Raw genomic sequence first — 15,285 nt, 5'->3', positions numbered from 1 at the left:
CTGGAATCTCAGAGGTTTCAGAATGGTGAGCATTGGCAGAGAAGCCTGGGTCACATGATGCCATCTCTTCTCACCTGCTCACCTTGAAGGCTTTTGAAGTAAAAGTGCCTCACACTCCACCTATTATGATTATTATCTGCTTCTTAAAACATTATTTGAAAGATTTCTTTGTATTTCTACCTGATTGATCATGAACAAAGTTCAAGCCATCTTCAGCTCAGTCCAAAAGCATGCGGAGAGAAGATGACAACTCAGTCCTTCCTGGGCATTTCTTCCTCCTTGTGTTTGATTCCCAAATGTTATTTCTCTGAAAATGCACAACTCTGCCTTTGCTTTTCTGCTTCTAGTGATTCCATAGTCTGGCGCTTTCTAGCCTCATGAAGGGCCCTTGTTTAGATTGGTGAATCTCATGCATCATTCATGAGTGCTTTGAAGAATTTTGAGTGATCAAAAAGCAAACATAAATAACTGATAATGAGAGTTTAACAGAAGGAGCCATTTAAAAGGTGCATAATTTTAAATGATCAAGTAGAAAAGAATAAATTCATACCTATTGGTTTGACTTGCATGAGCCAGGCTGCAAATCCACTTTGGGGACCACTCACTCTGCAACATTTTGAATCTGCAGGTCTCAGCTGGAGTACTTGGCAAGAATCGGCTGCAAGTTCCATAGCAGTGGTGGTGATGGAGAATCCATAGGGTCTGGAGTCAGAAGAAAGGAAGTGCACCCTAGCAGTAGTCAGGGCACTCAGATGTGTGTTGAGGAACATCAGAAACAAGTTCCCAATTATGAAAAGGAGGGAAGCATTTTGCTGGAATGTCCCATCCTATGGACACTGGAAGATGAGTTGGTAGAATCAGTGGGCTTATTAAATTAGATCAGGTGGCAGGCTCACATAGGTGGTGGGGAGGGGGGCACACAGACCTGTCTGCACCTGCTCCTAGAGTTGGAATTTTTAACTGCTGTGCCTGCCTCAGAAGAATCACATATTACCTTGGAACAGGATGAAGTGAAACAAAAAGAGTATCCCTTCTGAGCCACCGAGGCTATTTCATGTATTTGGATTTTTCAGTAGCAGAAAGTGTAACTTTGGAAAAACAATGCACTCAAATAATCCTCAAAATGTACTATAATATAGCTCCCCATCTCCAGGCTCCCCGTAATGCAATCATAGTATATTCAGAAATAATGGTGTTTGGAAGTTTTCTGACAATTTATTTCCCCTGGGATAAAACAGGTCAAATATCAAGTATCTCTTAGTTTCTGTGGCCTAGCTAATGATCAGTGAGTAGAATATACACAGGCTCAGGATTTTTATGCCTAGAATACTTGGACGTGTTACTTAACCTCTTGAGAGAGAATGTTTGTGAGGTGTCTAACGGTACCTAGAACAAAGTAACCATTAGGTCATAAACTATTTTTTTTAAAGATTTTATCTATCTATCTATCTATCTATCTATCTATCTATCTATCTATCTATCATCTATTTATTTGAAAGAGTGAGAATGAGAGAGAGAGAAAGAGCGCACATGAGAGGGGGAGGGTCAGAGGGAGAAGCAGACTCCCCGCTGAGCAGGCAGCCTGATGCAGGGCTCGATCCCGGGACTCCAGGATCATGACCTGAGCCAAAGGCAGTCACTTAACCAACTGAGCCACCCAGGTGCCCCTAAATCATAAACTATTAGGTAAATAGGTTTTTTGGGGTCTGTGTGTATGCTATGATTATAGAATTTTGATGGAAGAGGTTAAGACTGCTTTGAATGATTCCTGTATCCAAAAATGTTTCCTTTGTATTCTATCTTACTCATATCTAAAGGTGGCCTTATTTTGATGTGGAGATATGCAAACAGTTTTCAGGAAAATACATTTGTTCTGATTTTTCCAAATTTGGAGTTCTGGGATTTCCTATGAATTCCTTCACTATGTGATAATGGTATGTGTCTTTTGGAAATTATTTCTCCTACCTTTAGTATTGCCTTATGGTTTTCAGACTACCTTACAATTCCTAATTAGATTTTCTCCATGAGGTTGGATCATTTTTTCCAAGGATTGGTAAACAATCTGGGAACATTAATCTGAGCCCAGGGAGAGGTTTTTCCTCAAGATCAAAGAGCCAGTGTTTGACTGGGATAGAACTGGCTGAACTTTTTCAGTAATTGGTGTGACAGTTCTTCCTTCTGCAGAGAATAAGCCAAGGGGCTTCTTAGAGCAAAGAGGAACCTCTGTGACCAAGACTACTGGTTCTCAAAGTGTGGTTGAGAACCCATTGAGGTACCCAAGACCTTTCAGGAGGTCTACAAGCTTTGAGATTCTCCTTTTCCCCATAACAGATCTATGTGATGCCAGATTTTCTTTAAATACTTCAATCAAAACAATATGTCACAACAAATTAAATGCAGAAGCAGATAGGAGAATCCAGCTGTCTTTATTAATGCACACTTTTAAAGAAACTTTAAAGATGTAAAGTAAAGCCACTATTCTCTGTACAATTTTTAAGTTTTGGAAAATATAGTAATTTTTCACAAAAATATGGTGTTTATGTTTAAACAGATGGGTTTATTATTATTTTAAGTGAATTAGTAATACATATTTTTAAATTTTCTCAACTTTTATATTTAATATAGACACATACCAACAGATATAATCCACATAAACAAAAGCTTTTAGAGGTTCTCAATTACTATTACAAGTGTGAAGGGGTCCTGAGACTAAAATTTGAGAATCATTGTCCCAGAGATTTTGGCTTCTAGTACCAGGTTTGGAACATTTACAAGTAGCTACTAGTTCTCAGAATTTATTTTTTTAAATATATGACTCTTACCATATTATGGTATGTAAAAAATATGGAGAGGAAACTCCCTTATTTTTTTCCTCAAGAAATGAAAGGATCTCACAGAATCTGAGTACTGCCTCTCTAACGAGATGCGCTCATCGTCCAAATGGCTCTACTGGGCTAGTTAATAAGGTGGGGGAGTCCTCTTCTGAAAGTCACTGTTGGATCTGTTACTTGGGGTCAGGGAATGTGGGAGGTGGAGAGAATGTGGGGGTAGAGATAATCCTCACTCATTAACACGTTAACACATTTAACACCTGTATTTGTTGTCATACCAGGATCTTTGGGAAATATATAGACTCTCAGGTTTCAAAATCCAAGCCAGATAACTCTTGAGGGAAGGGGTAGGAGCTCCTGGGGTCCACTGTGGGAGACATGCTGGGATTCATGAGTGGTATGGTGAAGAAGGGACCAAAGTCTCCCCTTGTCTCTTCCATACTTCTGTACTGTCTTGGCCATGGGCAAAAGAGTGATCAGGATGAACGAGAAAATTAAAAAGAGGGAGAATAATCAGGATAAAAGGAGACAGTGGAGATGGTGCAGGGGAAGGAGGTGCTATCACTCTACCGAATAGCTGCTCTGCTCTCAGTTCTGCAGCTGTGAGCTCTCTAAGACCTGGATCCAACCAACGGCTATGACACTCCCAGGAGACACTCTTGGCTTTTGGTCCTGGGAAGGCTTAGCACATGATGCTTGTTGCTCAAAATCAGATTTCTCGAAGATACAGACTTTAAGATGCTCTGTAGGTTGGTTAAAAATCAAGGGTATAATGATTAAGATGTGACAAATGTTAATGAATAGATCTGGAGGAGAAAGAAAAGTGATTATTTGGTTTTGAACATGGTAAGCTTGAGAGTCTGCACCCAAAGAGAGTTGTCCAATAGGCAGTTAGAAATAGAATCTGGATCTTGGGAGAGGGGTGGATAGATGCTTGTTGCCTTCAGATCAGCATCATGTAAAGATGGTCAAGGTTGCAGATAGACGAGGCGACTTTAATAACTGTATCTCCTTTGCTTTAACAGCTTTTCCATGTGGCCTATCTTATCATCAAATTTGCAAATTCTCCTCGCCCTGATCTTTGGGTCTTAGAAAGATCTGTAGACTTTGGAAGCACCTACTCACCTTGGCAATATTTTGCTCGTAAGTAATCTTGCTTGCCATGCTATGCAGGGCTTTAATTATTTGCAACAGATCAACACTGGATTTAACTGGAAAATTAGTCTTTCAGTTTGGCAGATTAAGGACTGGCCAATTTTAACTCTCTAGGTTACTCTCAGAACATTCCTATTTCTCAAGCCCGTGTGCATTAATTCCAAGGATACACATGCAGAACTGAAGTTGAAATACCTTTTATGGTAACAGTTGTTGCCACTATTTAGGAAGAAGCGGGGTACCTGTAACTGGGCCATAGCTCTAGTCCTTTTCCTTTTATGTAGAATTAGGGACTAAGTTCCATCTTTATGGATCCTGCATTTCACATTATTTACCTTGACCCTGTCATCTTCAACTAATGAAGAATGTCAGTGTCTCTGAACCCTATGATGAATTGAGGTGATGGGAGTTTTGCTTACAAAGGCACTGGGCTTTCCATAAATGCTCCTTAGAGGGTAAATTTGCCTAATGGGGGGGGGGGGTTAGAACCACATCTCCAAACATTGCTATTGAAAGTAAGTGGCCTAAAATGGCTTGGTATTTTCTTTCATGAATTAAAACTTTATTCTTAATGTTTGTCTAAAAATCTTAAATTCTTCTCTGTTCTTTCCTTCTGATGTATTTTCTTAAGGAAACATAAGGTTCCTTAAAAGATTTATGACAAGATGATAATATTTTACTTTATAGTGTTAAAATGTTTTCTTCCTAGACTCTAAAGTAGATTGTTTGGAACAATTTGGGCAGGAGGCAAATATGGCTATTACCCAAGATGACGATGTACTTTGTACTACTGAATATTCCCGGATTGTACCTTTGGAAAATGGTGAGGTAAGCTGATATGGGGGAAAGGGAGAGATGAGACTCAGAAATCAACACGAGGATATAAAATTTTGCATAATTGTGAAACTTGCACTTTCAAGATCTAAGATAGATCACAATAGAAACCAGAACTTGGAACTAACTAGTAAAGGAATCACATCAAAGACTCCCAGAATGAGTTGGGTTGGAAATTCTGTTAAATTTTTAATTAATTAATTAATTAATTTTTATTTATTTTATTTTTTTAAATTGAGGCATAATTGACATTGGAAATTCTATTTGAGGTCTCAACTTCTTTTCTGGAAGTCAGGGTTCTGGATTCAAGGCCCACAGGTCTTGAACTGTCTTTTCTGTTGGAATGTTTAGAAAGTGGGCTACTGGTGATTGAGGTGAAGCTTCCTCCCACTGCTTCACAAATACATATCCCCCGTAAGGATGAGGAGATGAGGGGTAGGTGATAGCACAAATCCCTGGTCCCTCCGGGCAGGGTGGGCATCATCTGTAAGGGAGAAAAGAATTGCTGTCCCTTTGGGGTTGCATTTGGTTCTGGTACAATTGGCTAGGCTATGGTTATGGGACATGGGAAAACAGAATGGGGAAAATTGGAGAAGAATTCCATGGAAGTTGTGAGGCCATCATGAGCATGAAGTGAGTTTCAAATGAACTTCTTTAAGGGTGTCAGTCTCCCTGTTTTAGGTGGGGAGAACTTTCTTGAGCAGCTCTATCCAGTACCTTCCAGTGATTGATGAGTGTCTCTAATTGTTTGGCACTTGGACTTCATCACTTAAAGCATTAAAACAAAACCTGGGTTTTGTACAGATCTTTTTTTGTCTTCTCCACGGTCAACTCTATATCAAGAGACTTCTTTTCTTCAACCTCATTTAGGTTTTTAGATAACTTTAGCTTTGTTTCTTTGATGTAACCAAAAGTTGTTTTCTTATATTTATAGATTTTAACATTATATTTTCAACATTTCATAGTATTACAACACCATAACTACACTGATAGAACAAAGGGTTTGAAAATGAAATAACATTTTTTGAGAGCCCAGGTTTTACAGAGAGATTGCCAGAATTTGGAACTAGGAACGAGAAGGGAAGACAGAACTAGCAATGATATTTTTAGACATAAACAAGATCCAAGACCACCTACAAACATCTAATGGCTCAAAGAAACCAAGTGCTTCCGGGCATGTGAGTTATTTTTAGTTACTTGTGGCTATATTTTCATGAAGGGACTTTTTTCCTCCTGTGTGTGTGTTGTGTGGTTATTTTAGGTTGTGGTGTCCTTGATAAATGGTCGACCAGGTGCAAAAAATTTTACTTTCTCTCACACCCTGAGGGAGTTCACCAAAGCTACAAACATCCGCCTGTGTTTTCTCCGAACCAATACCCTTCTTGGACACCTCATTTCCAAAGCACAGAGAGATCCAACTGTCACTCGGCGGGTGAGTAGTGTTTCTACATGCCTACAGAGCAGCTTTTTAAACTTATTTTTGCTTATCAAATTCATTGCCTTTCAAGTAATCTTTATGGCCAGTAATGGTATAGGCATAGGAGTTGTTCTTGTATGAAATACTAGATGTAATTTTGAAGGTTGTTGAAGAAAAATTATGATATTCAAAGAGGATGAAAGGCAAAGATGTGTTATTATATTACTGCTATTATAACAAATAATCCCCAAGTCTCAGAGCCTTAACAAAATAAAAGGTCGATTTCTTGCTCATGTCGCAGTCCAGTGTGGGTTAGCAGGTGGGATCAGTTCTATGTGGTCATTCAGGGGACCAGGCTCTTTCTCTCTAGAGGTGCAGCCATCCTGTGGGACCTCAGAGTTCTCTATATCCCCTGTACATGGTCAGTAGATGAGGAAGGAATGAGAGCCTAGAGAAGACCCGCCTGCTCCTGACCACACAGGTCACCTCCACTGGCAGGAATTGGCGGTGTAGGCCCACCTCTGTGCAGGAGGCTGGGTAATGTAATGTCGCCACAGTGGAGGACACATAGGTATTGGTGAACACCAGTGCTGTCTACTGCATTGGGTGAACATCTGTCACCCTCAGCATCAGGACAGTCTTCTGACAGGAGACCCTGTCTCCTGGGCAGAGGGGGAGCCAGCAGAATAAATGTCTTAAACTCACTCTTCTCCTAATCTCTAATCTCCTGCTGGTGCCTCCCATTTGGCCAAACCCAATGGGAAGCCAGTGGGCAAGAGATCCTGTTGTAGCCCATAAAGTTCAGCCCCTGAGCAAAGGGCAGAAAGAGAAAGAGAAAGAGGGTCCTGGAGAGTGGACCAGGAAGGGTGAATAGAAGATGCCCAGTGTACCTTATAGAGTTTGGCTTCTTCTGTAGGTGATATCAGAGAGCTGGAAGAGGAAGGCAAAGAGAAAAGCAGGTTTTACTACAGTTTTGAGCATTTTCCAGAAAGGCCAGTCATCTTGGGTGTAGGTGGCTTGTCGTCTGCATTGTCTGCCCCTTTAGCTCTCTCTGGGCTACTGTAGGTGGTGACTACCTTGGATCCCAGAATGAAATTTATAGGGGAGTGCTGGGCTTTCTGGTAAACTGTAGCCAGACTGGGTTTCCATTCCCCAGGTATTTCAGAGCCTTGCCACAAATGTACCTCACCATCTTTTTTTTCCTTTCGTTGTTTTTTGGGAGGGGGCGGTTACAAGATTTGTACTTGTATGTATGTATATTTTTCACTTAGGTGAATGTAGTCTTCTCTATGAAGTAAGTTTTTATGGGGCTCATCTCACATATTATCTGGAGACCCCTCATCCCAATTTGGTGGCTTCTTTAAGGGAAGGAACAGCATACTAGCTGTCCTGTCACACCCTGTGTGCTGCTGGGATGAAGTCTGAGTGCTCTCTCTCTCTTTCTGCCGCTGCTGTCCTTAATACAATGCGCAGGAGAAACTTCTATGGTGATCAGCATGAGAGCTTCTAGGGTTAACTTGTTATACAAAGTCCTCTAATACTGAATTTATCCATATTAACAAGAGGGGTTGTTGGGCGGTGGGTGGCTCAGTTCGTTAAGCATCTACCTTCAGCTCAGGTCATGATCCCAGGGTCCTGGGATCGAGCCCCATGTCGGGCTCCCTGCTCAGTGCGGAGTCTGCTTCTCCCTCTGCCTGCCCCTCCTCCCTGCTCGTGCCCGCTCTCTTTCTCTCTCCCTCAAATAAATAAATAAAATCTTTAACAAGAGGGGTGGTTAATGTCTTCAGACTAAGTAAGACGTTGTCAGGACGCTTAGACTCCAACAGTTTTTAGTGTGGAAATCAGAACAGAGCACTTACGTTGAGGGACTAGAGTGCTTTAAGGTGACGGATGCAACAGCAACCACAAAAAGATATAAAAACCTTCTTGTCCTGGTGAGTTCGAAGACTTCCTCGCTGACAGGTATTCTCATTGGCAGCACGACCTCATGAGAAAGATCCTTCTACACCCCCCAAATTTCTCTCTGGGTTCTGCGCTTCTCCTGCTGAGTCTGAGAAGTAAGGTTGCTGGTGGATGCTGGCACCTGCTGTTGCTAGTGGGGACGTCTCCAACGGACTGGAGATGTGCCTGGTGGATGACTTGGTTTCCCATAGCTGTGGCCTGGTGTAGGGGCTGTTCCTCAGCTGAGTCTGAAGCTCGCTCTGTCTGGCCCTTTGGAGCTTGAACTGTGCCTTTGGCCTTATTAACCTTGAGCTAGCAAGGCTTCTACAACTGCTGGTGGACCCTGCCAGTCTCGGCACTGTATCTGCTCTGTCTTTGTAAATATTTTCTCCCTTCCTTGAGCCTGCATGTAGTAGGCAAAATTTGATATAAAAATTTATTTTTGGTAAATAAATATGTTCGACTTATGAAACCCAGACTTACATAAAAAAAGTAGTCTGGGAATCACTTAATCCTATTCCAAAAGGCTATAGGGCATGCCTGTTTTCCAAGGCAATTTCCTTCCATGCATTTAAAGCATTTGACTTTTTTAAAATGCACAAATTTGGCAGTATGCTATTACATTTGATTGAGGAATGCATTCCTTTTGTAAGAGAAGTTACACCCAAATGCTGCTCCCTTTTGTGTTAAGGTAGGCTCAAGAATACAGGATGAAAGGGGAGAGGGTCAATACAAATGTGAGTTACAGATTAGTAAAGCAAAGTTTGTTGTTCTTCAGTAAAACTGACACTTGTGTCTTCTGTTATATAGTATTATTACAGCATAAAGGATATCAGCATTGGTGGGCGATGTGTTTGCAATGGCCATGCCCAAAAGTGCAATGCAAACAATCCTGAAAAATTGTAAGTACACTGTATACATTTTTTAGCCTTGCTGTGAATAAGTCTCATTGTTTCAGTAAATGTTTGCATCCCATTAAATATTTCTAAGTTCTTGCCCTCAATAGGAATGTTTCATTGTCAAGAAATAAATGATGTGTATATTTCTCCCCGCCTCTGGCCCTGCACTTGCTTCTACATGCCCCAACCAGCCCATAGCAGACATGGCTAATCAATCACAGTGCTCTATGGATGATCTAGGATGAAGCCACCAAATCCTCCCGAACCCCATCCCCAGACGGTGCCCCAGGCATCCATGAATAATTGATTAGAGTTAGCAAGAGAAAAAAAAAAACTTGTTTGTTATTCCTGGTCTAATGATATCAGAGGGTATACATTTTCAAATATTTTTCTTCTTTTTTTTCATTGTGGTAAAATACACATGATATAAAGTTTACTATCTTAACCATTTTTAAGTGGTAGTGGTTTAAATTCAGTAGGATTAAGTACATTCTCATTGTTGTGCAAACAATCTCCAGAACTCATTTCATCTTGCAAAATTGAAACTCTATTCCTGTTAAACAACAGCTCCCCATTCCTTCCTTTCCCAGCTCCTGGCAACCACCATCCTCTTTTCTCTATCAATTTGACTGCTCTATACATTAAGAACTAATGATGTAATGTATGGTGACTAACATAACATAATAAAATAAAATTCAAAAAAATTGACTACTCTAGGTATTTCATATAAGTGGAATCACCTGATATTTATCTTGTTGCAACTGGTTTCTTTCACTTAACATAATGTTCTCAAGGTTCATCTGTGTTGTAGCATGTGTCAGAATCTCCTTCTTTTTTAAGGCTGAATAATATTTTGTTATGTATATACCATATTTTGCTTATCCATTCATCTGTTGATGGACTTTTAGGTTACTGCCACCTTTTGGTTATAGTGAAGGATGCTGCTATGAACATGGGTGTACCCATTTTTGTTTTTTACTGAGGTCTATTTTACATACAATAAGATGTGTGGATATTAACTAGTAAGTGTTCAGCAACTGTACACACTCATGTCATCAACACAAGAGGGATGCTATTGTGGCTGGAAATGACTGGATGCGAGATACAGCAGTAATTTTCTCTCAATGTTTTGTTTAGAGTCTATGATTCCCCATGAGCAACATTTACCAGAGATGTTTTATTTTTTAATTTTTTATTTATTTTTATATTTTTTAAGATTTTATTTATTTATTTGACAGAGAGAGACAACAGCGAGAGAGGGAACACAAGCAGGGGGAGTGGGAGAGGGAGAAGCAGACTCCCTGCCGAGCAGGGATTCCGATGCGGGACTCGATCCCAGGACCCTGGGATCGTGACCTGAGCCAAAGGCAGTCGCTTAACCAACTGAGCCACCCAGGCACCCAGAGAGATGTTTTATTTTTAATCAGATGAGGTTTGTACATTATTAGGCTTCATGCTCAGGCAGAGGTGCCAGCTACCAGCTTAGGTAGCGTAGAGCCCTGTCCCTGACCAGCAGCGATCCCTAATGTTGTCAGTCCTGCCTCAGAGATCAGGCGGGGCTGAGACAGCAACACGAATCCATCAACTGACTAGCCTTTAACTGGCAAGCACTAGTTTATTAATGATTAATCCATTGCCTCCTGGAGGGTAGGGACCTAAGACATTGGAAGTCAGATCAGAGAAGTCCTGAGTTGGAGAGAGAGGGGAGAAAAGAGGTCAGTCTAATATCCCTTAGCCTGAGACAAAATGGCACCACATGGGAGAGGAGTTGAAATCATTGGAGAAGGGCTGAGCTTCCTGCTTGGAAGGGCTGCCAAGCCCTGTTGACCTTGGCAGACCTGGAAGGGTTCTATACTGGGTGGTACAGAGTGAGAAACTAAGGTGAGTAGACAAACTGTTTCCCCTAGCCTCAGTTTACACCAACACAACAACCTTGCCTCCCACTGCTTGCTGGTTTGCTTCTGCCCAACAGGCGTATTCATGCAAATGCTGAGGAAATCCACACCCACAAATAGGAAAAAAATCTTTTAAAAATGTTTTTTAAATTAGTTTCAGGGGTAGAATTTAGTGATTCATCAGTTGCATATAACACCCAGTGGTCATTACATCAAGTGCCCTCCTTAATGCCCATCACCCAGTTATCTCATCCCCTACCCCTCTCTGCTCCAGCAACCCTCAGTTTGTTTTCTAGAGTTCACCCTTTCTTATGGTTTGCCTCCCTCCCAATTTTCATCTTATTTTATTTTTCCTTCCCTTCCCCTGTTCATCTGTTTTGGTTCTTAAATTCCACATATGAGTGAAATCATATGGTATTTGTCTTTCTCTGACTGACTTATTTCACTTAGCATAATACCCTCTAGTTCCATCCACCTCATTGCAAATGGCAAGATTTCATTCTTTTTGTTGGCTGCATAATATTCCATTGTGTATATATACCACATCTTCTTTATCCATTCATCTGTCGATGGACATCTGGGCTGTTCCATATTTAGGCTATTGTCGACATTGCTGCTATAAACATTGGGGTGCATGTGCCCCTTTGATTCACTATGTTCATATCCTTTGGATAAATACCCAGTAGTGCAAGTGCTGGATCGTAGGGTAGCTCTATTTTCAACTTTTTGAGGAACCTCCATACTGGTTTCCAGAGTGGCTGCCCCAGCTTGCATTCCCACCAACAGTGTAGGAGGGTTCCCCTTTCTCCGCAGCCTCACCAACATCCGTTGTTTCCTGACTTGTTAATTTTAGCCATTCTGACTAGTGTGAGGTGGTATCTCATTGTGCTTTTGATATGTATTTCCCTGATGCCAAGTGATACTGAGTGTTTTTTCGTGTGTCTGTTGGCCATTTGTACGTCTTCTTTGGAGAAATGTCTGTTCATGTCTTCTGCCCATTTCATAACTGGATTTTTTGTTTTTTGGGGTGTTGAGTTTGATAAATTCTTTACAGGTTTTGGATACTAGCCCTTTATCTGATAAGATATTTGCAAATATCTTCTCCCATTCTGTAGGTTGCTTTTTAGTTTTGTTGACTGTTTCCTTTGCTGTGCAAAATCTTTTTATTTTGACAAGGTCCCAATAGTTCATTTTTGCTTTTGTTTCTCTTGCCTTTGGAGACACGTCTAGCAAGAAGTTGTTGGGCTAAGGTCAAAGGGAAAAATCTTATAACATATTTAAGGCGATGCAAAGCCTGGCAATCAGAAAATTTAGTTGTTAATCAAGTAGAACCCATGAAGGGGCAGAAGAGGGCTTGAATTAAGCATGTCTACCATTATGACTTGGTTCATGGAAATGTGGGTGGATCACAGATTTAATTCTGAGCTTCCTAGTAGTCAGCTCAAAAGGGAAACTGCCTAGTTTCTCACTATGATCATAATCTAAGAAGTGATCAGTTGTTTAGGAGAAGCATGACTATTGACACTAGGATCGGATAAGAAATTTCTCTGGGAGTAGTGTGGGGTGATCGTCACGAAGAGGATTCTCTAGTCAGGAACCTCTTCAATAACATCCTTACAGCAGAGGCAAGGATGAGTTTTCTATATCAACAACCAGCAGCCTAGGCTGAGAAAGAATCAGAAAAAGCAATTATTTGTGGGTGATACCAATATAATTCAGACTAGTACCCATCTTTTTTTATGCTTGCAATTTTAATCTTTCTATGAGAGTAGCTGGACTATATGTTCTTCAAGCAATATTCCCTAAATAATTCTTTCAGTTCAGCTTATGCATATACTTTATTGACAATGAGGTGAAATTGTCTGACAAAAGTCCATTTGGATACCAGCTGTTCTGTGCTCTCAGGAAAATCTGTGTCCTTTTGCTGTAACAGGCAGCTGAGCTGGGAGAGGGATGGTACCTTCCCTCCGGAATGTAACTGAATATATGCCACCCCCCACCGCCCCCTCAGAAGAGTTGAGCGAATCTCCACAGGCACAGCCTTAGACAACTGTTTTGAATCCTCTTTTAAGCACAGAGGAGTGAGAACTAAGAGCTTAGGAGTTCTAATCCAGTGCCGTGGCAACAATTTCATTTTACCCTGGAATGGTTTTAGTGCAGATGTATAATTCTTTGAAGGTAGATTTTTAGATTGTTACCCGTATGCCTTGCTGAGTAATCTGTTTTTGCCCTTGCAAGGAGCTGTTTGTTAGAGCTGGAGCAGCCTTCTGGAGCAGGGTCCTCTGAGAACTTGTTAGGAACTGGCTCTTGGGTTTGGTGAATCTCTGTGCATGACCCCAGGCTGAGAGCAACGAGACCTGAGCAGACCTTTCTCACGGGACTGCTCCAGATCTTCCTGAAGATGTGATACTCAACACCTCCCAGTAAACTCAACACTTGCTCCTGTGTCCATTTCCTGTTCTGGAAGGTGGTAGAGAAGAAAGCTGGAACTTTGGAGTCAAGACAAACTTAGGTTTGAAGTCTGGCTCTCCATTTATCATCACTTGACCTTTCGCAAGTGTTTTAGTATCTCAGAATCTCAGTGTCACCATCTACAAAGTAGAGACAATAAGCAGACTTGAACTAATGATGTATGCAAAGTGCTTTGTTCTCATAATTAGTCCATGAATGGTGCCTTGGGTAACCACCATGACTGTCAGTTTCTCATACAGGAACAACTGATCTTAATACTTTTGAATAACTGAGATGTGCTTGGCCACATGCCCAGGTTTCGGTGTGAATGCCAGCACCACACCTGTGGGAGGACGTGTGATCACTGTTGTGCCGGATACAACCAGAGGCGCTGGCGACCCGCCACGTGGGAGCAGAGCAATGAGTGTGAAGGTGAGCGTGGCGGGGGGTGTGTGTGTGTGTGTGTGCCAGGGAGCGAGGCCCCGCCCATGCTTTCCCCCCATTTCTCCCTGACGCTAGATTTTCCCTGTGCTTCTGAAGAGGGTGGGGTTGTGTCAGTCTTAGGGACTCAGGTATGTCTATTGTAATGAGAAACGCACAGCCTGGAGGTAAAAGTGCCCCATTCTAAATTCAGATATAAACAGGAGAACAAAAAATAATAGCTAGTAATAATTGCTAATATGTATTAAGCATTCACTTAATGCTGGCCTCTCTTTTTAGTAGTCTAAAATATCATGTAGCCACTATTAAACTGTAAACCCTTACCATTTCTTAGGATGTGATACTGGATCGGAATCCTAACTCTTGTGAGGTCTTGAGGTCGGGAGAAGGTTTTGAGATTGGTGTCTGAACAGAGAGCTGGAAGCAGTGACCGGAGGATGGGGGTGGGAATACTGCAGTAGGATTAGGGCGGCTGCAGGATGGAGGGGACCAGAGAAGGAAGGAACAAAGATGAGAGGCTGCTTTTAATTATGGTGTAATATAAAGTAAGAAAACTGTTATTTTTAACAAATAAGCCCTCAGACATCCAACTGAAGATTCCCTTGTAAACTGATCTTAGGAAGCCACACATTTATTCCAGTTGCTGAAAACACTTTTGTAAGTTTTAGTTATTGGCTTTGGAGACTGTGGCCTATTTTTTCCTAAATATTTTTATTTTATTTTATTGATTGATTGATTTTTTTGAATATTTTTAGCATTTGGAGAGGGATTTGCTTTTTTTAAATGACCAAAAGGTATTTGGATTCAGGTTTGATGAACTAAGTGGGTAAGAAAGAATCTGTACTTTATACTTTTTGGCCAAATGGTTTTTGTGGCTAAGAGAAGACTGATATGATCTCTATGACTAGCAAACACTCAAAAGGATTTTTCTGAGGAGTTCTGAGGGCACTTTGAGAGTTCCTAACACTGTTGTGACGTGTTGATGCTGCCCGAGCATCATCTCTAGGTCCAGGGCTGTCCGGGTGTCCAGGGGTGTTAGCTGGTTGGCCGTTCTCACTTTATAGTCATAGCTAACAGGTTCCTCCTCAATGACGTCCTCATCCCTCTCCCTGGAGAATGGGACCAGAAAGAAGGAAAGGTAATAATCAGGAATTGTTTCTTCCAGTGCTTTCGAGTACCGGTTTAGGCTATTTTGATTGAATGAGTGTTATCACATGAACTCCAACATTAGCAATTTGGTTAGTTTTCCAGGTTAATGGAATCTTTCAGTGAACGACATGCTTAACTCCAGCACATAGGAAAATTTTAAAAATTTCCTTTCATAAGAGTTTAAGCTTTGTAAACTTGTCAAAGTGATTACAAATTACAAAAAAAAATAGCATATGGAAATCGGACCAGTTAAGATCCATTCGTTAGGTGCT

General features: G+C 41.2%; 1 protein-coding gene across 4 annotated transcripts in view; it reads left to right on the top strand.

The window, feature by feature from the left end:
- Positions 1-15,285, top strand: part of LAMA3 (laminin subunit alpha 3) — a 267,772-nt gene that overhangs the window by 62,861 nt on the left and 189,626 nt on the right. For 2 of the 4 annotated variants that reach the window (XM_054510344.2, XM_045886917.3), the window contains exons 3-7: positions 3,857-3,974; positions 4,696-4,814; positions 6,082-6,252; positions 8,989-9,080; positions 13,740-13,855. In XM_054510344.2, coding sequence (XP_054366319.1) covers positions 3,857-3,974; positions 4,696-4,814; positions 6,082-6,252; positions 8,989-9,080; positions 13,740-13,855 — 616 coding nt within the window. Of the gene's footprint in view, positions 1-3,856; positions 3,975-4,695; positions 4,815-6,081; positions 6,253-8,988; positions 9,081-13,671; positions 13,856-15,285 lie in introns of those variants that run through there. The other 2 variants (XM_064577799.1, XM_045886919.2) reach the window with 2 other exon arrangements.

Source organism: Mirounga angustirostris, unplaced genomic scaffold (genome assembly GCF_029215605.1).
Source record: "Mirounga angustirostris isolate CCGP_5_RB_7025 unplaced genomic scaffold, mMirAng1.0.hap1 SCAF_14, whole genome shotgun sequence".
Lineage (NCBI taxonomy): Eukaryota > Metazoa > Chordata > Mammalia > Carnivora > Phocidae > Mirounga > Mirounga angustirostris.
The sequence above is the reverse complement of the archived record's forward strand: the minus strand, read 5'-3'. Positions and strand labels throughout refer to the sequence as shown.